Source organism: Cuculus canorus, chromosome 5 (assembly GCF_017976375.1).
Source record: "Cuculus canorus isolate bCucCan1 chromosome 5, bCucCan1.pri, whole genome shotgun sequence".
In the NCBI taxonomy this organism is placed as follows: domain Eukaryota; kingdom Metazoa; phylum Chordata; class Aves; order Cuculiformes; family Cuculidae; genus Cuculus; species Cuculus canorus.
In genome coordinates this window covers 28,152,346-28,175,236 of record NC_071405.1, presented here as the reverse complement: position 1 = coordinate 28,175,236, position 22,891 = coordinate 28,152,346, and the positions used below count along the sequence as shown (strand labels likewise).

At 41.4% G+C, this 22,891-nt stretch overlaps 1 protein-coding gene across 7 annotated transcripts in view; it reads right to left on the bottom strand.

Moving 5' to 3' along the window:
- The window catches only part of EML1 (EMAP like 1), a 124,092-nt gene that overhangs the window by 100,056 nt on the left and 1,145 nt on the right, over positions 1-22,891 (bottom strand). For 6 of the 7 annotated variants that reach the window (XM_009559161.2, XM_054069007.1, XM_054069003.1 and 3 more), the window contains exon 1: positions 6,269-6,445. The exons of the other annotated variant lie outside the window; for it this stretch is intronic. In XM_009559161.2, coding sequence (XP_009557456.2) covers positions 6,269-6,395 — 127 coding nt within the window. In that variant the 5' untranslated portion in view covers positions 6,396-6,445. Of the gene's footprint in view, positions 1-6,268; positions 6,446-22,891 lie in introns of those variants that run through there. 7 annotated transcript variants of the gene reach the window in all.

The window sequence follows — 22,891 nt, the reverse complement described above, 5'->3', positions numbered from 1 at the left end:
TTTCGTCTTCTAACTGATGAATTGGTTGCTATGCACCTCTAGCGTGGGTCCCAGCTAAAATAAATTGCTCCAATCCTTATCAGCACATTCTTTTCTGTTATCTATGTGAAGTCACAGTTTTATCTAATTGGTAGCATTATCAGAACGTTTTTCTGCAAATATAGAAGCCCCTTGGTAAACGCAATTGCTACTTTAACCCATGAGTGGCGCGTTTAGATGAGTATCTGTGAGCAGAATGGAGAGAACCCGAGCTAGGGAGCTCCAGAGATCTCCAATCTAAATGACTGCCAAAACAAACATGAGTGGAGATAGAAGGATTAATCCTGTAATCCTTACTTAAGCAAAATTCCTGCTATCTTCAGTGAAATTCTCACTGAGGAACAGCTGTAGAAATTGGCCTAAACGAAGCAGAAAAGTGAAAGGCCAAATTCTGCCTCTGGGTGTGCGCGTGTGACTTCTCTAAAACTTGAAGTGTGACACCCAGGGCCTGGGATAATCAGTACATAAATTCCAACCGAGCTCTAAAGTGCCAAGACGTTACTTGGCATAAATACCAGGCACATCCATATACCCATAAGGAAACGTCTGTCTTCAAGCTTCACTAAGAAGCAAGAAACTAATATTCTAACAAACTGAAACTAATATTCAGAAATAAAAAATGCATTTTCTTAAGAAGTGTCTTCCATTTTAAGCAATCCTAGGAGTGTCTGAAGCATTTGTCTTCACTGAACACAGAGTTATTGCCCCCATTTTCCAGCTGGGATGGAAAATCAACATGCAAAGTTAAGTGATTTTCCACAGACCACACAGCAAGTGATTAGTATCACGGGGACAAATTAATCTTGGGTGTAAACCCATAAAGATTAATGGAGCTTCAACAGGGATTAATTTGGCCCATCATCTCTAAGGATAGCAAAACCAATTAGGTGATGTCATTAATCTTCTGGTTAGTACAGGACTGTTTCTTAAGTAATACTGAAAGAAAGGCAATAGAACAGGAATGACCAAAGGATCCACAAAACAGATGAACTGGCTATTCCTTGGCAGAGGATTCATAACCAGAGACTTAAATGGTACCAGCAGCCCTGATGATCCCTCAGACTCCCATCCCAATTGAGACTCTCTATGGCAATCATTTATTTGAGGATTGGAGAGTCGGCAAGATTTCAGTATCTTATTAAAGTTATGTCTTTTCTTAGGGCAATACTTCCATGAAACTGATTTGGAGTCAAATGTATTTAATATTATGGCCCTGTGATCTTTGAATCTTTGGAAAATACAAAATGTTTAATGCCTTATGGAAAGTAGCACTTGAAAAAAGTCATAGATTTTAAAACTTCCACTTTTGGCCCAACAAAATGTGAACTATCCCATTAGAAATAAGTCTGTAGGAAGGAAATATTCAAAAATATTAAAATAACTGACATGTTCTGGGATTTGGAAAAAAATATTTCCTTACTCATTAGTTGGGGCAATACAAGATTTCCCATCTTAAATACTGAAGATGTTCCTGATGCCTACAAAGGGATGAAAACTGTCCGACAGCAGAGAATGATATTTCTTCTGTTTGACTCAGAAATTTTATGTTAAAAAGAAGCTAAATTAGTCAGAAAGTTTTTTTGTTAAAGGATAATGACAAGCTATACAAATGCATACAAAGCAGAGATGAACAGACTATGGCTGTTTATGAAAACTATGGCTTCCAGACCATGCTTGATGGAATTTATGGAAAAAGAACATCTATGCCATTGACAAGGTCTAGTTTGAAGACATTGAATAGGAGACAGTTGTGTGCATTACCTAATAGGCCTGGTGAAAATGTTTCATTGGGATTTTGAAAGCAAAACTTGGCAACAGTGAGATCATTAAAACCCTACTGGATTAGAAGACCTCATTAAAAATGTAATAATATGTAGTGAGGTTTTCATTGTTATTAGGAGAAAAATTATTCTAGCTGTATTAGGGATCTTCCCATCAATAGTTCTGCTTGAATAAGAGTTTCATGGCTGAGATTTCATAATCAGTGAAATGGCTTAAAACTCCTTTCATGAGGTTATTCTTAGATAAATTAAAATCTCTTTCCTCGTTTTATGTAATGTAGGGTTCAAATGAGGTGACATGCTCAGGCTGACAGTATGGCTCCATTCAGGAGGGAGGACGTCAGGACGTTCTCTTGTACTGCAAGAGAGAATCAAGGCTTTGCAGGGCAGGGCTTTGCAGCTTCCTTCCATCCCAGTCAATTGAGCACTTTTTAGGAATGTAAGGACACACTGCCACATCCATCTATGAGAACAGGATGCTAGAAGGAGACATGGAGTAAGCACCTAATCAGAATATGAAAGAAACTTGAATTTTGTCAGGGTGACTTGAGTACAGAAGATTGAGTGGGGTAGAAATGTTTCTGAGTGGGTGCCTGTAATATGTCAACATATACATATTTAGGAGTCAGCACTTCTAAATACTGTTGCTCATAAGCCTAGAAATGGTGATGTGGAAAACTTCATCAGCCAAAAGCAGCAAATAACGTACCAGGGACTGTTCCTATATGGTATCCTCTATATCTCAGAAGGGCAATGGAAACAACAGGAAAGAAAAAGCTGTCAAGTTAGGCCCATAACATATAAAAAGAGTTCATTTTAATATCTTCCTTTAACACATGGATCTAAACAAGTATTCTGAGAAATGCTGCAACACAAGTGCATGTTTCCAGAAGGCTTTTCAGACTACAAAATGAAAATGTTTCTGTGTCACTGCTTGTTTCTGGTAACCATATTCAGTGATTATTAGAGGAAAAAATGCTAAAAATATGCTTTTTTTCTTAAGTAAATACTATACTGAACATTGTAAGTTTTAGGAAAAAATAGAATTCTGAATACAGACAGTTGTATTTCGGTAGACTTGCTAGCTTAATAATGTTTTTCCTTTCAAAAAATAAACCAGTATTATCATTGGTGAGTGGGGCAAATGGGTGGTAACAATGTCACCATTGTTACCAGCCTATCTAATGTGCAAAAATACCTGCAGCGCAGTGCTGCAAGTGCGGGGCTATGTAAAACCAGACAGTAAACGTAAAACTGCAAAAGCTATGCAAAACAAGTACAGCAAATGTACGAGTTCATGCTTTCTGCTCTGGTATGATGAGGGTGGGAGCTGCATAGAGGTACCTTATCTTATCTTCTGCAGCTGATGTTTGTTGTAGAAACAATATAGCCAGCAACACAGCATCACAGATAACAGCTCCACCCAGAAAAACTTGTATTAAAAATGCTATTTAGTGTTCAGGAGGACAAAAATCAATATTTTAGTACTATAGTGAATGCAACAGTAAAAATACCTGACATTTAAATCCAAGTTACTTCAGAAAAAATAACGCCACACGGACAATTATAGCTTGTATAGTTCACATATGTTTGTTTCCCTACTTAAAACAAGTGTCAGAAATAATTTATGAGGGAAGATATATGTGCATTCATATTAATTACTGCTCCACAATCCAGCTGCAGTAAAGCTGGAAGATCTTGAAGAATAACAGTAAGAAAAGTAGTGATGACAACTGCTTCTAGTCGCTGCGGAGCACAGCAAAGCCCAGACTTTGTCCTGTAAACACTGTGTTAGCTGTTTGCTGGTCATCTGATTGGTATGGTGACTGCTGATTTCATTGGCAATTAGCTCTGGTTCTGTTTCAAGAGCAGAATAACAGGCATCCCAAAATGCATGTATTTATGGAAAAGCCTTTTGTATTCTAGTTTGGATATATTTGATTCTATTCAGAGGTTTACTGGGTTCTTTTTCTAGGAAACACATTAAGGGGAACATTTATTCATTGGCTAGCGTACACATTTAGTGCTATATATGGATTGTGGATGCAAATGAAAAAGTTGGCTTACATTACCAGACGTTTATCATCTTAACACCAGAGTAAGAGAACAGACTCCATGAAGTATGTGAAATCTTCATGGTCATTTTCACACGCCCATTTTTCTTCATATTTACATCGAATTAGCAGCAAATTAACTCCTCATCATGTCCTTGCTAAAAAGCAGGAGCTTCAGCTGTCGTGGCAGCTTGCCCTGTTCAGAGATGCCGACTCAATCACTCGCCACCTTCCACAGTGCCCAATGTCACCCTTAAGGACCCAAAAACCTCATTTCTACCAGCAAGCATCCCTTAAAATGTTTTGGGAGATGATACTAGTCCAGAGCAGATGGTACGACTCTGCCCTGCCACCTGCCTAGGGAAGGGAACCTCAAGTACCATTTTGGAGGGAACACAGGTGCAGCAAGGTGACTAAAAGGGCCCCTCTCAAAGAAGACAGACTATGATTGCCCCAGCAAGTCAAGCTGGACACAATCCCCATTGCTCTGAGCACGCAGCTGCTGGAGGGGTAAATATGAGGGCAAGACAGCCCAAGGTCTGAAGTACATCCCACAGACTCAGTGTCCTGAGAGCATGAGGAGCTGGTTAATCTGATTAAAGGAGATGGAAAAACATCTTGAGGATAACATGGCCCTGGGAAGAAGATCAGTGTGTGGTGTAAGCCAGAGAAGTGCCCTGGCATACACATGGCTCAGTGTCAATACCAGAATATGTGCAGGAGGCAACTCAGCCTGACTGTTCCTGGGGTAGTTTTGTGGTACCCACCAAAAGCCACTGTTCCCATCCCCCCTGGGTGCCCAGCCTGCTGGTGATTCCCTTACTGCCTCTGTTGGGCAATGTGAACTCCAAGAGTTTAATTAAAGATTAGTATCATTTATCCACATCTAGCTATCTTATCTTTTAATTTTTAACAAAGAAGAACTCATATGGATGGATTCCTCAATCAATCTATTATAGGCTATGGGCAATGCATGACCCAGGATCTTCTCAAAGATTTTTATTAGAAAGGAAATATACCTGCTCTTCCACAAACCCTGGCATTCAGCCTCCCAGGCTGATAGTTTCAGATGATAGCTTCAGAGATCTCGCTGTACTTCTGTCTTTCAATGGCTCCTGTGTCAAACACAGCACTACACTTGGCTAGTGCCAGGATGAAGTGCCTTGGCTCCTTAACAGATCTCCTCCATCTTCAGGATGCCTGACCCTACTCCACAACCGCAAGCATAACATTTCTGTAAAGCTTTCTCTGAACAAAGCAGCCAGCTCCAAAAGCATCCTGGGCTGTCACAGCTGCTCACAGCTAATGAGTCATATGCTATGTAACACAGTGATGGGGTTATTAGAAGGGGGTTTTGAATCTCTTCTCACTGTGCAGAGTCCAGGTTTGATGCATCCATAATTCAGATAATACTGTTTGCTGCTGCAATGCCAGTTGTCAGACTCAGGCAGCTTTGAGGCATCACGCACTGTGAGACAAAGCACTGTTGAGGGCTTTGCCAGTGTACAGCAACTGCTGACAGCACCTCCTGGGATTATACCTGCAGACCACAAAGTCGCTGCCATGTGCAGTCACTGTATCCTGATACAGCAGAGCAGGTATTTCTGGGGCTGGCTCTTTTATATCTAGTTTTATTTTTGGTGAATGCTACCAAGATGTACCAAGCAGGAAGAAAGACAATACAGCTATTTAATCTAAATAGATTAGTCTCTGCATGAAATCCAATCCTGGATTTTCATGGCTAGGTCTCAGGATGGGGATTTCTTCTGTTAGCTAATGAGTAATGCAAAAAGATCTACAAGTCTACCACTTAGGAAAATGAACTATATTTTAAATCAGGTATTTTGATTGCTTATCTTGTTTTCTTTTCCTTACTGACTGAACGTACAGTTATGTGTAATCTCAGTCTAGTAAGCAACAAATCCCTTCTTATTAAAGTAAGCTAAACCATTAATGGCATTACAGCTTGCTTTAGACCTACAGTCCTTTTTTTACTGCCACCTGTCTACTTTTCAGACTGTACTGAAAGAGAAGGAAAGCTGCTTTCTGATATAAACTCACACTAAAACAATCACCATGATCAGTTATTGGTTAAAAAGAAACAAGTCTATGAGCTCTTCAGAGCTCAACACTGAGTCAGAACAATTTTTCTTGCTGTAGTACAGTATTTAAAATCAGACAATACAGAAACAGATGCTGTCTTACAATTTCATATCCGGACTAAACATCATTGCAGTAACCCTGCCTACTTACTACTTAACACCAAGTCACCATCACACTAAAGGAAAATTAATTACTTTGTCAATGGAGTTAAAATCACAGCTGATAAAAAAATACAAGGTAATTCCCATGCCAACGGCAATGTGGAATTAAATAATGGAAGAAATGAGTGACCTGCACAGAATTCTGGTCCTCCACTGGGGTCTGCCTGGGCCGGTTCCTCAGGGATGGACTTCATGTTCCTCAGCGATGCCCCTGGAGCAGCTGGTGGGCTATGTCCTGGACTCAAAGGGCTCTGCATGGGAGGCAGCTAGGTGCCTTATCTTCTTTTTATTTATGTGAAGGTTACAATGGCAGCAGACAGCAATGCATAGACACTAAATTAATTAAGCTGTTTTTAAGCCACAGCATTAAGGTGATGTCATAAGAACCTGCTTAGGATGGCAAGGTCACTGGAAAGGGAGAGTACATGTCCTGCAATAAAAGAATTTATAGTTTGGAGGGCTTGTGTGGGATGCCTTGTGTGGACTTGTCAAACTGCTTGTTTTTCAAACTGAGCTCTTAGTGATGCCGTTGCTTCATTGTGAAGTATTTCTACTAGGAAATGTTGAACATCTGAACTGTAACCATAATCCTCTCACACAGAAGCCTTTTCTACAGCTTGTACAGGGTAAGAGCAAGCCTGTGTTTTTAGCATTAATGGAATCAGCCGAAGTAATGCTTTGTGTATCCTAAGGCTGTGATCCTGAAAAAACGGTGAAAAGATGGCAGTGTTGGTTTTTCTAAGCAATCAGTCCCACATGAGGTGAAGTGAGTCAGAGCATTCAAGATGGATGGGCAGGTCTCAGAAAGGAGCTTTTGTTCCTCATCTCCAGTCTCTAACAGTCACAGGGAAATCATCTCTACCATCTACCTATTAGCATCAGCATCAGTAGGGCTGTGTGAGACACACTTATGAATATAAGCAAAAGTCACACAAGGAGACTCTTAAATCAGGATCTTTTTTTTTCTCTTACCAAGCTTAAAATGATCACACTGGTGACCCACCACTGTTTCCCATAAGGAAAATCTAGAGGACTGCTTAGAGACACAGATGGGGATCAATTTGTCACTGAGAGCTTTACAGTAACAACTATTTATCCTTGTTTGCAGCATTCATACAAACAATTGAAAGAAACATTTTTATTCATTACATGGCAGTCTCCTATCCTTTCTTTTCCTGATAGCTGTTACTTGTAATTGCAGCAAGAATAATATCCTGGGGGCTTTATGCTGATCTGATGGATTTGAGCACCAGCCTCTCAACTTACAGCCTCCATATCCCCCACCGCCAGACAAGTACACACTGTTTCTGCTATCTGACAAAAGCTTAGGAAACAAGCTCAGACCTGCATAGATTTTATCACCAACTTCATACAAGGAATTGAATGTAAAATCTACTTGGTAATCACGCAAAACCGCAAGGCAGATGAAATAGCTCTTTTCCGCTCTTGATGCCACAGGGCACATTTTGTCCCGATTTGTGCATGATACGTCAGCACTGCAGGCAATGAGCTGTATGGGGTCTGAAGCCGGTCAGTGCATGCCAAAAACTGGATGTGCTCTCTTAAGCCTTCCTTATTGTAGCATCTCAGCATTTCTGAGTGCTTGGAGGTTATATACCAGCTATGCTTCAATGGTGCGGAAAAGCACTTTCCATTCAAAGTGAATAGTCATCAAAGTAATAGAGAAAATTGTTAAGTGCTGTCAATGGAGACATCTTTGCTTTTTGATAAATGTGTTAATGGAATGCCCTGACACAAATCATAAGAGGTTTGCAGTCCTTTACTTTCAAACGGTGAATATAACGATAAAAACAAACATTGTGTTACCCATTGGTTTCTATTATTGGGCTAAACTATTGGATTAAATCATGATCTTCAGGACTGAAATCAAAGGATTATACCCAGAGCAACGATTAGGATATCAGAAGATGCAATCTCCCTGATCCCTGCAGGACAGCTGAGGGGAAGCATGGGAGCAGGAAGGTGGCTGCAGAAAGGGTGCCTAAGCACCCCCATTCTCCCCACCACATGAGGACGTATGTTGGGAGAATGAACTAATTCTGCATGGACACACATACAGACATTTAGATACATGTGTCTGTGAGACTTGCTGTACAGCCAAGCCAAAGGCATTCTGAGCCCTGCCCATCCATACAAGGAAGCCCAGCATTGCTCCATATGGATTTTTAATGGCTTCTGTGTAGTGCTTCACAGTTTTCTCGAGGTAAGAGGCAAAAGAAGCATAGGCATCACTCTAAAAATAGCCAGTTATGCCTTTGATGATTAATTTCTTGGTGGGGAGTACCCATAAGAGCCTCTATCTAAACAGTCTGTTCTCTGGCTCAGTATCTCCTGCCAGCTTGTGTACGTCTCTCCAGTCTTGCTCAGTCTGTTTTCCTAGGGTTATATCTTCTTTAGCTAAGTATATTAGGACAGTCTGTTTTTCTCCCTCTATGGCAGCAAGACCCAAGCATGACTTCCTCCTGCTCTAGGAGTTTCATGAATAAATCACTATCTATTATTTCTCTGGGAACATATAGCAATACAAAAAACAAACAAAAATAAAACAAAAAAAAACCCCAAACCCCACAACAAACAAAACCAAGGAATCATCCTTTTCTCTGGTTAGATATGTTGCAACAATAACAGAAACAGGAATATGCCATTAAACTCCAGAGGCAGAACTTTTTGCATTGGTCTGATTTATGCAAGTAATAAATAATTGCACTGAGTAACTTCTCCAGGTACAGCAAGTTCTGCGAGAGAAAGGAGGCTTCATGTAATTTGACTCCCCTTCCCCCAAACATACACAGTCATGGTAAGACCAGGATTTAAATCACCGGCCTGTAAATGGCCGTGGATTGGGAGAAAATTAAATCAGGCCCTTTGGTGACATCCTGATAGTGCAAGTGACTGTTTATGAATGTATAACTGAGCTTATTTTTAGGCATCTTGAACCTGAAATGGGCTCTGTTTTGAGCTGTTGAATTTTGTTTAATTGGAACAATGTCACCATATTACTGGAACTACCCTATGTTTTTAGTAAGCTCTACCCATTACTAACAGCCCCTGGAAAGAATGTGGGATGCTTCTTCAGTTGCACTACGGGCTTCTTTAGGTCTGCTCCAATGCGAAGAGTATGTAAATCAGAGGTGGTTTAGCTGAGAGAGCAGAGCAATGAGTATATATTGATGTTACTGACCTGAGTTCTAAACACAGAGGAGCCAAAACCTGCTTTTCCCACAGAGTTTCCCTTAGGCTGTGCGCATCTGAGACAGTCCTTTCCTGGGATTGAAACTGTCACTCACTACTCAGTGTGGCCATGACTGTGGGCTCCAGAAGGAATGAACCTGCGATGCTGTGATTAGTATCTCTTTCCTTCTTTTTTACTTTCCTTCTTTTTTTTCTCTTGTAATGGGGTATCACATTTGACATCTTTTATCTTTTGATGCGAAGACTTACTGTTCATTAATAAAATATAACTGGTTTAATTTTTGCTGCTAAGGATCATTTTGTGAAGTATTTAAGTTGCAGTAGGATAACTGGAGAATAATAAATAAATCCTTTGAGTAGTGAAACAGTTACTGAATATTTAGTATCCTCTATTTAGAAATTTTAATGACTTTTTTTAATTAAATAATATTTTCTTGATACATTCACTGATATTATTTATCAGTCATGTTTCTCATTTTTCTCTGCAGACGTGACCTGTCTTTGCTAGGAAACATTGTTATCGCTGATAAAGGCAGAGATTTGCTTAGGCAATCTGCACATAATACTACATGTCCCTATTGAAGCTCAACAAAAGATACCAGCAGACTTGTCTTCCCTTTTGCGAAAGTTTCCTCAAACATTACCCCCCCAACAGCACATTCGTGATTCCTACTGCACACACTTAGGCTATACACTTCATATTAACAAGGCAGCATCGGCAGACTTGTGATTTATTCCTGTTTTCCCTCAAGAGCCAGGCTTGCACAGTTCCACACTCAAAGAGGAAAGCTGCTGGCTTCCAGCAGCCAAAAAGCACAGCAAGACTCATGTGCTGTAGCTCCCTCTGAATGAGTAAGCAGCTGAAAATAATACTGCTTACATTTTCTTTGGCAACAGGGTTTATAGACAATATTTATCCTCCTTTTCAATTTTTCTGTGAACCAAATAGTGTGAGATCACAGCTAACATAACTCTAGTTTGTAGTGCTGTAGCCAGCTTCATCTCTGATGAACCAGCTTTGAAATACTGATAAATTCATCCATGAGATATTCTGTTCTTTTCTGTGCAGTAGTGGATTTTACAGCTAGTGTTTCTCCTTTTATGTAATCTGACCCTGTCTTGGTCACAATTTCAATGCTCCTCACTATCAGCCAAGGCATTAATCTCTAGACTGTGTCTTAAATTCATTCCTGGAAAGTCAAATATTAGTGGTATTTTCCAGTCCAAACAGTACATGCCATAAAGATTACATTTTTGCAAGACACAACAAACCTAAGATACACTTCATTTGATCATGTTTGGATCAAAAAATTTAAAAGAAAATGATAGATGAGATCCTGAGATTTTAGGAACCTAACTTCAGTCATAACAGAAAGGCCAAGCTACGCTCCCTGCAATAAATGAAAATATTTGAATGAGGAATGAGACAGACTCGGGGTGAATATTTCCAGGCAGGACAGTAAGCTAACTCCAGGCATATTGCAACTTTTGATTTCTGCTTGTAGCAATGACACCTACCACTATTCAATGGCTTTCGGGGATTTGCGCGTATTCAGTGCACTTGGAGTACCTCTCCACAGAGATCCAAACAACTCCAGTAGTAAAGAACAAAACTAGAAAACATCTGTGAATTGGGCCCTTAAACCTAGCTTATTAATAGCTGCTGAATGGGCCTCCTTTAAACATGGATCTTCATCACTCAAGTTCCCAATATGAACTCACTAAACTCTGATCTCTGAACCTTATGAGGCAGTTTTGATGTTTACAGCAAATGAAAAATCATTTTTCTGATTGCTGCTTCACATCTGGCACTTGTGTAGTAAGTTTTTGCAAATAAAGATGATAAAGATTGGATGCATTTTTATAGAATTGTTAAGTGAATAAGTGAGCTTCACAGGAACCTTTATTTCGTCCCTTTTCCAGAGAAATTTAAAAAAAAACTCTAACAACAGCATTGTAAAACTCAGACTTTTTCCCCAGCTACCACCGAACACATGCGGAAGGAGCGCTAACGTCTAGCACTGAAAACAAGCCAAGTAAGGCTGGAGCTTGGCAGAGGATCAGCAGCCATTTCCCTGTGCAGCCACATGGCACTGTAAGGGAAAAGGTCAAGGTCTCTCCTGGAGGGTCTAGTACTGATTCCTACACCACTCCCAAATGCTTCACATAGTCTGTTCACGGCATCTCAGCCCGGTTAGTTAGGATGGTCTCTGCTAGAGGATTTGAATCCTCTGAAGAAGCTGTAGGATAAGTACCAGTGCTTATCTACTCAGCAATGTAAAGGCTCAGGCATTAGTGGGTACACACAGAAGAGACAAGTTGGGCTGAAATGTCTGAGCTGGCAGTTGTAGTGGAGGTCCAGTGGTCATGGTTGGATTTGAGACTCAGGGACCCCAGTCTTTGCTCCTTCCTGGAAAACCAAGCTCTCTGTGGGCCTGAAGTGGTTTAGCATCCTCTGATTCACTCACGAACCATGAAAGACCTCAGAGGCTTAATTCCAGCCTTTCCGTGGGATCCAGGTTGGGACATGGGTCAGCTGGGCCACCCTTTGCCACTGAGTGGAGCAAGGTCTATGTATCTCTAAAAATGGACCTCTGTCCCCATTTAGGGAAACCTCCCTTTCATTTCACATATTTTGTGTGTGAGTAAGGGCTCAAAAAACCTGAAACAAAACTAAAATAAGGATTGAATTCATTAACTATTAATACTATTCATTACTAGTACTTCTACAGTAGCATTTGCATGCATGAAACTTCAGTGCAAATGAAAATGTATCCCTCATTCACATATCTTACGAGTTCATTTATATGCAATGTAGCTTGTCAAAAGATGGCAAACAAAAGACCTGGGAGGAAGAGGATTTACTCTGAATAAGCCGATAGCTACAAATGATTCTGAATCATATCAGAATTAAGTGACTTAGTGCCACTAATGCCACTGGCACTGCTGTTAGCCTTGACACTAGTGAGGAACTTAATCTAAGAGGCTCTTTTGATTTCTCAAAGTCTCCTAATGGTTAATTTTCTACTCCTTTTCCTTTTTTGTTTTTTTATTTCTCCCTCTTTAGGACTTGTCAGACAGAAAGGCTGATGTGTGAAAGGATCTAATCTAGACTATGCTTAGGTTATGACAGCCAGGAGATGTAGGAACAAAAGAGTAACAGGACTGAAAAAACATCATGCGGTTCAGCTGAGCCACTAATGTTTGCTAATTGCAATAAATATGATACTGTACAGAAGATCTTAATGAGCTTACATAAAGCAATTTAATGTGACATTGGCAGGTTAAACATTGTCTCTAAAAATATAAATTTCCTTAATAATTCCAGATTAAAGCAGTATGAAGTTTGAATACCCAATTAATTTTCCCCCCTTATTGCCAGGGTTTGAACCATTTTTTACAGAACTCAGCCACCGAAAACAGATGGAGCTTTATTCTGCTGCTTTCAGGCTGGAGTGCACCTACATCAAAGGAGGGAGGACAGTGCATGCATACTCTCAGCAGTGCTGGAAACACAGCAGCAGAGACGCAGAAGGGCCACATTACAACCTGGCTCACCAGGTTGCCGCGAAGATCTTGTTATTTTTGGCCCAGACACGGGCTCCCAGGGCCAGTAGCTCCAGGGCTGGCATGAGGGTTTTGTCCCACAGCATGGCAGCTCTGTGACTGACATGAGGGTTTTCATCCAAGGACAACAGCTCTGGGGCTTGCAAGAGTTTTTCTCTGCCAAGGATGGCAGCTCTGGGGCTTGCACAAAGGTTTCCTCTGGGGCAGCAGCTCTCAGGTTTGCACAAGGATTTCGCTGAGTGTTGCTCTATGTAATGGGGCCATTGCAGCTTCATCAGGACCAGCCCGGGGGTCCTCACACAGCCCTGGATCACACCATGCAGCTTCATGTTCTTGTTTTAGTAAATGACTTAAATGTTTCCATGTTTAGATTACAGGCCTTTCAGAACAGACTTTAAATCCAGAGTAGTGACTGTGTTGAGTTTAACCGAAACTGAAGGAAAGAGGCTGTGGAAACTTCTTCACAAAGAAGTTTTGTAAATAGTGGTTTGATACTATGGTGATGGGTCCTTAGAAATGCCGGCTTCATTTTTCTTTCTATTTAATCCCTAAGTTTTCTTCCAAACATGCAGATCTTTTTTCCTGTCCTACATGGCAGTGTTGATTGTGCATTTTTATGCATTAAACAAGCGCCAAGGAATTTATACTGAGAGAACAGTGATGCTGAATCTACTTCCCAGCTGAGACTCTCACTGAAAGTATGGGAGGACACTAAATGCATTTCCCTGCCTTGGTATCTTCAGGGCCCTCTGGATGTACTAATTTACCCGGAGTTTTGGTAAACCACAAAGGATGGTCCAAATCTGAGTATGGTGAAAGTGCATTGGGCCTTACCCAAATGAGAAAATCCATTCACAGACTGAAGGACTCTGCTAAGTTGCCATGTGGAAGCAATGCCAAGGATATGCTTGAGGTAATATCTTCCACTGTTTGCCTCATCTACCTGCTGGAGCCTCCCTTGGTGCTGGCCCTGCTGCCCCGCAGTCCATCCTCTTGCAAGGGTGAGCTCTAGGATGGCTCTGCTGCTGCCAGCCGTAAGAGGAACTGGACGGTGTTTGCAGCATAAGCTTGGCCAGTGGATTACAAAAGTGTCTGATCACAAAAGTCCCTGGGCTTCAGCCCACAGGCCCCAGGAGTCTCTTCTGGTAGGTGCAGCCCCTCTCTAGCATTTGAAGCATCCAAGTATATCTGTTCACACTTACCAGAAAGAAACCACAGCAAATTTAGTGGGCTTTTGCATTAGCTGTCTAGCAAATTCTCCTCTCCCAGGTGGAAATATCCTCTGCTTCTTTTAGACTGAAGAAGCAGAGGAAAGATATGCTTCCAAATAACCCACAACCTGGATGACTTCAACAGAAGCAACAACAAGCGCTTAGAACATGATAGAGGGATTACTGTCGCCACATATCATTATTAGGGGGAGGACAGCCTGATGTGCTGGAAGCTTTGTAAACATCTCAGACTATTTAGGGAATCTGCAACACAAGCTGAAATGTTTGAAAATATATTTTTCCTAAACCGTGCATTTCTTAAATGAGTATGAACAAATTCAGGTCTGGAACAAGTCCAGTGAGCGTGATGAACTACCACTAGGAAAGGCAAGTGTTTTGCATAACCCCCTCAGTAAGTGAGAGGAAAAAAAGATTATGCAACGTAAAAAGGCCAAAAGTTTCTTTTGATTTCCTCAGCCTCCAAGCATGCTGAATACAAGTCTGTGTTCACTATATACCACAGCCTTATGGCCCAGCAGATTGAGTTGATTTTGTTTTCTGTTTACTTCTTTTTCCAATCTCTTCCATAAGCCAAAGATAAAGCCAGTACAGCTCCAGCTGTACTTTTGAACCCATGTTTAAGTGAGGGCGAAATAAATCTTAATGAGATTGTCCGGCCCTATTACCTTAAGTAGTATACCTTAAACGAACCCTGTGAAAGCGGTAATTCCCTTCTGCAATTTCAGTGACACAAGCAAGAGGTTCATATTTCACTGTTGTGATTTTCTTTTCACCAAGTGCTTTCCACCTTTATTGCATAAGAATTGCAGAAATCTCCCTTTATTAAAGACATGTAAGTAGTAAAAGGTGCTTTCCTCTAATGAGCACAAAGAAATTTCTCCTAATCTTCACATGAAGCAGCAAATTACATCTCTCCTTCATGAGTATTCAGGTGCAAAAACTTCAGTCCCAAAAATTTTTATTATTGATATTTTGATTATTATCTCAATAAATCCAAGGTGTTTTCCTTGGACTTGTTGCTGGGCAGAGCAAAGAAAGCAGCAGCAGATGGGCAGGACTGGAAGAACCAAGGAAGAGCCAGAGACATCTCAGACTGGACGTCTCTAGGAAGCGCTGCACTGTGGCAAAGACATCACTTATCTAAAATCTCTGGAGAATCACCTGTGCAGTTGAAAACAGACAGTTTTTAAGAAGTACTTGCCTAAGTTAATGTATAAGAAAGGAAGAGGTGGTCCTAACTCTTTGGAAACCTACAGCAGCGTCCTTCAGGGTGCATGCCCTTCACGTGAAGGGCTCGTGAAGTTCTAGTAGGTAACAAGAAGAAACTAGTCTTCCTAGCCTCAGCCCACTCGGCTGTGCAGTGAATGGGAATTTTAGATCACACTGTGCCCACAGCAGTCAATGTATAACCCACAAAATGATGGTCAAGAGGATAAAATTCTCCTTCTTGTGTAAATTTAGCACAAGGCCTTGAAAATACAGAGAAGGCAGCTAAACATCATGTGTAGCCAGAGATTTTAGACAAGGAAGATAACTCAGTTCTGCTAAGTGTCTTTTGGGAAATAATGGAAGCAGAAATTAGGATCTAATAACCTTTTTCTGCACTAAATGTAACCTCCAGGTCCAGGCAGAAATCTGGGCCTATCCCTGACCACAGGCGGAGCTCAGTGAAGAATTAGCCTTCCTGCTGATTTTTTGCACCTTTTGTGGATGTCTGAAATCTGAGCACATAAGGATCTCTGTGGGCTCGTCAGATGCTATGTTGAGAGGAGAGGTCTGGGACTCATTGATAGTTATGAATGATTTGGCACAGAGGAACAAGACCAAGCCTAGAAAAGCTGTATCAGAAGGTGCCTGCCCAGCTGTATTCACTCCTTGGAGTTCTCCAGGCAGCCAACTTGTAAACAGGCTGGCCCGTGGCAAAGGCAGCACATCGACTAGTGGAAAGTAAATTTGATCTCCTTGTGCTCGCTCCCTACTCCAAACAACTCTGAAAGCTGCTTGAGTTCATTCCCAAGAATGTAAATGCTCCAAGTGGCAAAGATACAGCTGTTTGGGAGGGCTTGGAGCCATTCTGGGATGGACTCATGCTACAGCCTTGTCTTGCCCTTCGCACCGACTCATTACATTGTCCAGTTGCCTCCAGCTCTCCTCTCTCCCTGAAGGCAATTTAATTGATGACACAGATTGTCAATTGAGCGATTGCTTCAGAACAAGGAAATCTTTAAGATCTGGCACCATTATGTAGGATAACCCAGCTGCTGAACTTCATTAGGAAAAGGAAGTAAATGTTAAACACATATGCAACTTTGACACACTTTTATACAGGGAGAAACTAAAAACAACTTAGGAAGATTGCGGTTTTTTTAAGGCTGTACCTCCCCCTTGGACAAAAACAATACGTTTGCCTCCTGGCTACAATTACGTGTCATAGCCATGGAGTAGTGAGTTTGCTTTTGCCCCTTGGGGTGCTTCTCCGCCTCCTCTCCCCTGCAAGGACAGCAGACCCTTGGAGTGAGGGGTGTGACATGGGAAAGAGGTGCTCTGGGAACTGGCTCTGTCCTGCTGAGGTCCTGATGCCAGCACAAAGCAGGGAGATGCTCACGCTCAGGGTCTGATGGTCATTCTGCATCCCCAGAGGCCAAAACAGCTGAAGCCTCGCTGGTGTTGATTATGTTTTGATTGATCTGAGCAATGAGGCTTCTATGGTAAAGAGGGGAGACTCATGGTGCTTTTACAAAAATGTGTCATCTGGCCACTTTTCAGCAGCAGACTCCTTCCAGTGCAGTGGGAGAAGAGTGAAGAGCTGTCTTCTTACTCCCTCTGCTTTATAGGACAACAGCATAGGGAGGGAGCAGTAAAGGACAGCAAAACCACTCTTCAGCTACTTTATGTGCAGAGAGGCTCCCCAAAGATCTGAACAGAACAAATAATTGTAGGAGAGGAGTTTGCTGAGAAAGTAAACATTCCTCCTGTGAAAAACTGTGAGCAGAATGAATGCTTTCCCTGAGGTTTTCCAATTTATTCATTAAATGACTCAAAATGAAAACACGCAAAAATGTGGTTGGTGTTTAAAAAGATGGTCTTTTTTAGGGAAATATTACTCTCCAGCCTACACATGTGAGCTCCATGTGTCTCAGCCTGCTGTATCTGTTCCAGGTGCTGCACAACCTCTCCCACAGGATGCTTCTCCCTGTGCCTTAGATGTTTAAATACCTGAAAAAAACACCTTTTTTAAAAAAAATCCTCACTCTCCAGTGGCATAAGGCTCCCCATATATTGCTGACTGGGTGAAAACAGAGGGTACATAGACATCTTGACAACCCCTAAAATCTCATGGCCCAAAAAAACTGGCTTTAGAAAAAACCCCAAATCTTACGAGGCTCACGATAAACATCAAAGAGGTGGCAGCACTAAGAATCAAACACTTCAGGTGAAATTTCCCAGAGAAATTGGTTCCATTTCATCAATGTATCATCTGTTTTCAAACACTTATGCCAGAATATACCATTTGGAATTTATGATAGATGCAGGAAATAACAGTTTCCTTCTCAAAATCCTTTCCACGTGTGGTCCACATGCCTGCAGCACAAACAGGTTGCAATCTTGTGCCGAGGTCAGACGGGTGTGAGGAGGCCAGCTGACTGTTGTAGCAACAGGACAAAAGTGGCAGCCTCTGATCTAGGCTAGAAAAGCGATAGAAAATAATAGACTTAGTGTCTTGGGAGCAAGCTGCCTGTACCAGAGGTGCTTGTGTGCAATGCTATTGACACTGTAGAGCATCTCCAAACAATTGATAAAGTATCAAGTTATTATTATAACAAGTATACTTATTGCTAGAGATCTAGTTACAGAGTATCAGAATATTTTATATATATGTGTTTCCAATAAGCTGTTTATTGTACATCACAGCTTCACCTGTCAGCAATATTGAACATGCTGAGGAATGTGATTCCAGGAAGATCAACGATGGTTTCAGGATAAATTGTCTTGAAAAGTGTTGCTGGGAACTGGACTGCATCTGTGCCTCAGCTGCAGAGTAGCTCCCAAAGGGAGAAGAGTTGCTCCACAGAACAACTGTGGAAACCAAGCTCTTCACAAGTGGTCACTGATGGCACTTATCTCTTTGTGTAACTCAGAGGCCACAGATCTGAGTTACAGACATGCCTAACACTTAGGGCTGCAAATGAAGTTTGAACTTACAAAATAAGGCACTGTACTGAGTGCTCTCAAAGAAGAACTCCTCAGCATCTTGTATTAGACACTCATGTCAGTGGGAACTGGTCTTGGCTTAATCTTGTGCTGCCTCAGTTGTATATAAACTGAATAATACCACACACGGCTGTGAATTACTGCTGAGTCATATCTAGCAATGTTTCAGTAAGGGAAACATGAAACATTCCTTGTTGACTCACCATCCCTAGAAGTATTTAAAAGACATGTAGATGTGGCAGTTGGGGACATGGTTTAGTTGAGGCTTGGCATTTTATGTTAAGGTTTGGACATCATGACCTTAAAAGTTTTCCAACCTAAATGATTCTATGATTCTATAATTCTATGCAGATCTGGAGCGGGCAGAGCTCCTGAAAGCAGAGGGCAGGACCTGGTGGGGATTTCCTCCCTGTCTCTCCTGGGGCAGGGCTTTCCCCATGCCCAAGCAAAAGGAAGACAGGCTGCTAGCCCTGCTAGCATGGCAGAGAGCTCTCAAGAAAAGAAGGGACAGCAGCAGGGAGCCATGCAGACTGCAGGAAATTTTCTGGAATTCAGCCAAATTAGGTGAAATTGCTTCATGGATAGGATGCTCTCCTACAGAAAGTCTTCCTTAGTGAGTCTGCACCAATTGGTGGCCAAAGCAAGAGCACAACCCACTAAATGAGGTGAAGGCTGGTATACGGAAATGCTTCTCTTCTCTCTTGAGGATTTATACTCTGTATCAGACATTTGCATCTTCTCTCTTTAAGATGTTTGACTCGACCATGTCTGTTGCAGCTGCAGAGAGCATCTTTAAGTGGCTTTGCATGTAGCAAGGCTGGACTTGCAGACCTTCAAATCAAATCTCTAGGCAGACTCCATGTAATCTACAGTGGAATCTAAGTCCAAAGTCCTGAGCAAGGCTGAACAGCTTCAATGCCAGTGCTACAGCTGTAGTCATTCACTGTCACTTTTCATTTGGGCTTCACCGTGTTCTTCCCCAAAGATGAACATTTCATATTTTTCTTTTATTTCTAAGAGTATTCACTGCAAAATTGCTGCTGCCTCACTGTGCAAGGCTTTGATAGCTAGCTCTGCAGGTGTGGGAACCCCACCTTCACCTTCCCCTGGCTGGGGGAAGGCTGCCAGGGAGCTCTGAGCGTGCAACCCAGCACTCCACAAAGTACCAGGCAGAAGCTGTGGATCAGTGGGGTCAGAAGCTGTTGTTCATCCTGCAGAGTGCTCTCTTGGGATGTTTAACACATGCCAGCACATTTCTAACCTGCAGCAGGTAGCTGGGTTGATACTCTGGAAGAAAACTTGCCACTTCCCTACTTATCCTAGAGCACTAAATTCAGTCTGTACAACAATTCTTCAAGATGATTTCAGTCTGTTGCCTTTCACCTAGGGTCTCACCCTTCAAACAGTAGCACTCAGTGGGACCATTCACATGGCAGCATTAGTGTTTGAGTCAAGACCTTGAGTCTAGACTGCAAAGCAAAACTGTGGCTCCAGCCCTGAGGGGGACACAGAGCTACCTGCAAAAAGGTAGACTTTTTCTACCAAATCCAAGGAAATATTAATCTAAAGCACACTCCTATACTAATCTGAGTACACTTAAGTGGGCAATTTTATGTGACAGGAGTACCGCTCATGCATGTGCTGAGTCATTTGTAATGATTTTTCATTACAAAAAAATATTCGTGTCACATTTTATTCCCAGCAGCTGTTCAGAGACAGCCTAGAGCAGGAGACAGAGATCTCACCCACTAGCAGCCTCTCTGGCTGAGCTAAATGGACTCCCCATGACAGTGCAGAATATGTGCTAAATTTCAGGAAATCAAAATTCCTATGGGTTTCTGGGATATCCTGATTCTGAAAACACCAATTTTAGCAAATTGGCTGCAGTCTGCCTTAAAGACATGTTTGAAATATGTAATTTTAGCTTTGAAAGGAAGTATTTAGCTAAAGAGTTAGGAACATACTTCAGATGAGAGGTCTTGTTTCCTCCTCTATTGAAACGAGGCCAATAAAAGTTTGGGAGGAATTTTAAGGAAAATTATGCCACCTGCTGCAGAACAAGACACATCAGTTCTGTTTCTTCCCTTCTTAGCACTGTTGTAGTAAATAACAGAGAAAGTATGTACGTATGAGTCTCCCAGCGTCTGTCTAGCTACTCCTTCTTCAGCAATATAATCCTCAACTATTACAGCTGAACATCTTGTAGTATTGCAACAGCGATGTTATCCACAAAAAGTAACCCTTTCCATTCGAAGTCAGTCTGTGGCTTGAAATAAGAACCAAGTAAATAAGAAAAAGTCACTTTAAGAACCTTTGCGTGACTTCAGAGGCTTTTCTGAAGTCAAAAAGATTGTGTTAAGAACCAGAACTATCATGACTCATATATTCCTAATCAAAATGCTGTGTGTGTGAAAAGCTGTTCAGTGGTACAGAGACTGAACTATGTCTCCTTACAGGAGAAGAATAATACACACAAGAGGAAGAACTTAAATAATTGATGTGCTTTTCTTTTATCTGCATGTAGGAATGACAGCAAATCTATGTAGCTGGCACTAATGGATAGCATCAGTATGTCAATAATTGCTAATGAGGAAGAAATAGGAGTGCATTTGTCCTGAAGTGACTGAGCTTTCTTTCTTCTTTATCTCCCCGTGCTACAATGGGAAGTCAATAGTGTAAACTTTAGAATTCTGTTCACTAATAGATTATTTTGATAGCAAGGCATTCAAGTGCCTTTTTTGTTACTAATTCAGTTTGAAATGACTGTATGCTTACTTACATTTAATCTGCAATCTGACAGCTAGCATCCTTTTTTTTATGCCTTCTGTACTACATTCGAAAGGCAAAATAAAACTTTATTTGCATCACATTTATTTTTCCATCACATTTATTTTTCCATTCCACATCAGCAAAAGGGTGCAGCCTTGCTGGGATTGAACATAAAACAGAGATTTAAAAAAGCCCCAGTGCTTTTATCCTGAAAAATTACGTAACCATTTCCAGCACAGAAGTAGAATACCCTTACTGAATAAAGCTTCTTGTTGAAAAATTATTGATATATCAGCCCGTTCATGCCCAACTATTTAATTCAAAAATCGTATTCATCAGTCCCTTCTGGGCTGCTTGTCTGAGGGAACAATTATGCAGCTGTTCTCACCACATTCTTGTGTAGGCTGAAAACAGGCTAGAAATTCTGGAATTCATTTATTGTAACTACAAACTGCACTTCTCCAGGTTGTTCATGAGCCATACCCTTTGTGGAGAGCCTGGTGGTGAAGCAATACACACACTTAACACAAACATTGTGCTTTAGCTAAACTTATTCATAGCTGTGTATACACAGATGCATGCATATGTCTGTACGATTTGTGTTACAAGCAGGGCACTGGATTCTAGCCACATTGTGGTGCTAGTGATACCTGTCACTGCGACAACTTTTTGTGGCTGTATTATCTAGCCACATTAAAAAATACAGATTTAAAAAGTACAACATCCACTCTTTGCTTATTGGATTTAGCAAAGTGGTATTTTTGCTCTAGTGGACATTGGTCTTTTTTTAGAAACTTTGATGCTGATTTTTTGCAACCCTTTTTATGGAGTTTTTACTGCTAAAGTTTTAAACTCTGAACTAGCTAGTAAAAGAGAAATAATCACAAAAAGAATTATTTGGCTTCAAAATACTTTGATGTGAAAAGAAAGCTGTCAGCAACTAGTTCACTAAAATTGCTTAATACCTGTGCAGAAGTGCCATCATCCCCAGTGCTGGTTTTGTGTATATTTATACATATATACATATGTACGCACGTGTGTATACATACATGACCCAGAAAACGATGCAAGGTATGTGCAGTGGGTGACTACTGGGCTGTTCCCAGTTCTCTGTGTCCTCCTGGTGTGGGGCAGAACAGCGGGAGGCAGGATGAGCCCTGCTGCCAGGGAGGCAGGGCCAGCTCCAGCTGGGGGGCGTAGGAGGATTATTAGCGAAGCAGAGAGAAACAAAATTTTTCTCTGCATATGCTGGCACATTCCAATCCCCATCCATACCTAAACATCACCTCATCTTTACTTTTCAATCCTGCCCATAACAAATTGCTTTCTTCCCTCAAATCGTGCATTTCTGAATGCTTTTCTAGAGGAAACCTCCAAGGCCCTTTCAGCAGCAAAAGTAATTGAGATATCAGTAACTTCTGCACACAACATGACACGCACACCCGATATCAGTTTCATCATTAATATCAGATACCAACTAAATACTGTCACTGTCACCCTGAAATATCCCAACAACAACTCAGAGTGCTTAACAAGCAAACTGAGGTCAGGCCCTTAAAATCAAAGCCTGAAGAAGGGAAGATTTGCTGGTTAACAGATCAGCCCTTTGAGAAGGTAAGCAGGAGATATTCATCTCTCCCCTCTTTAGATGATAGCAATGGCACAGGGAATTGAGCATGGTGCAGTTCACTCTGCATCATATACATAATTTATGTTTTTCCACTCTGGTTTTCAGTGCGCGTTTTTGGTCTTGGTATTGG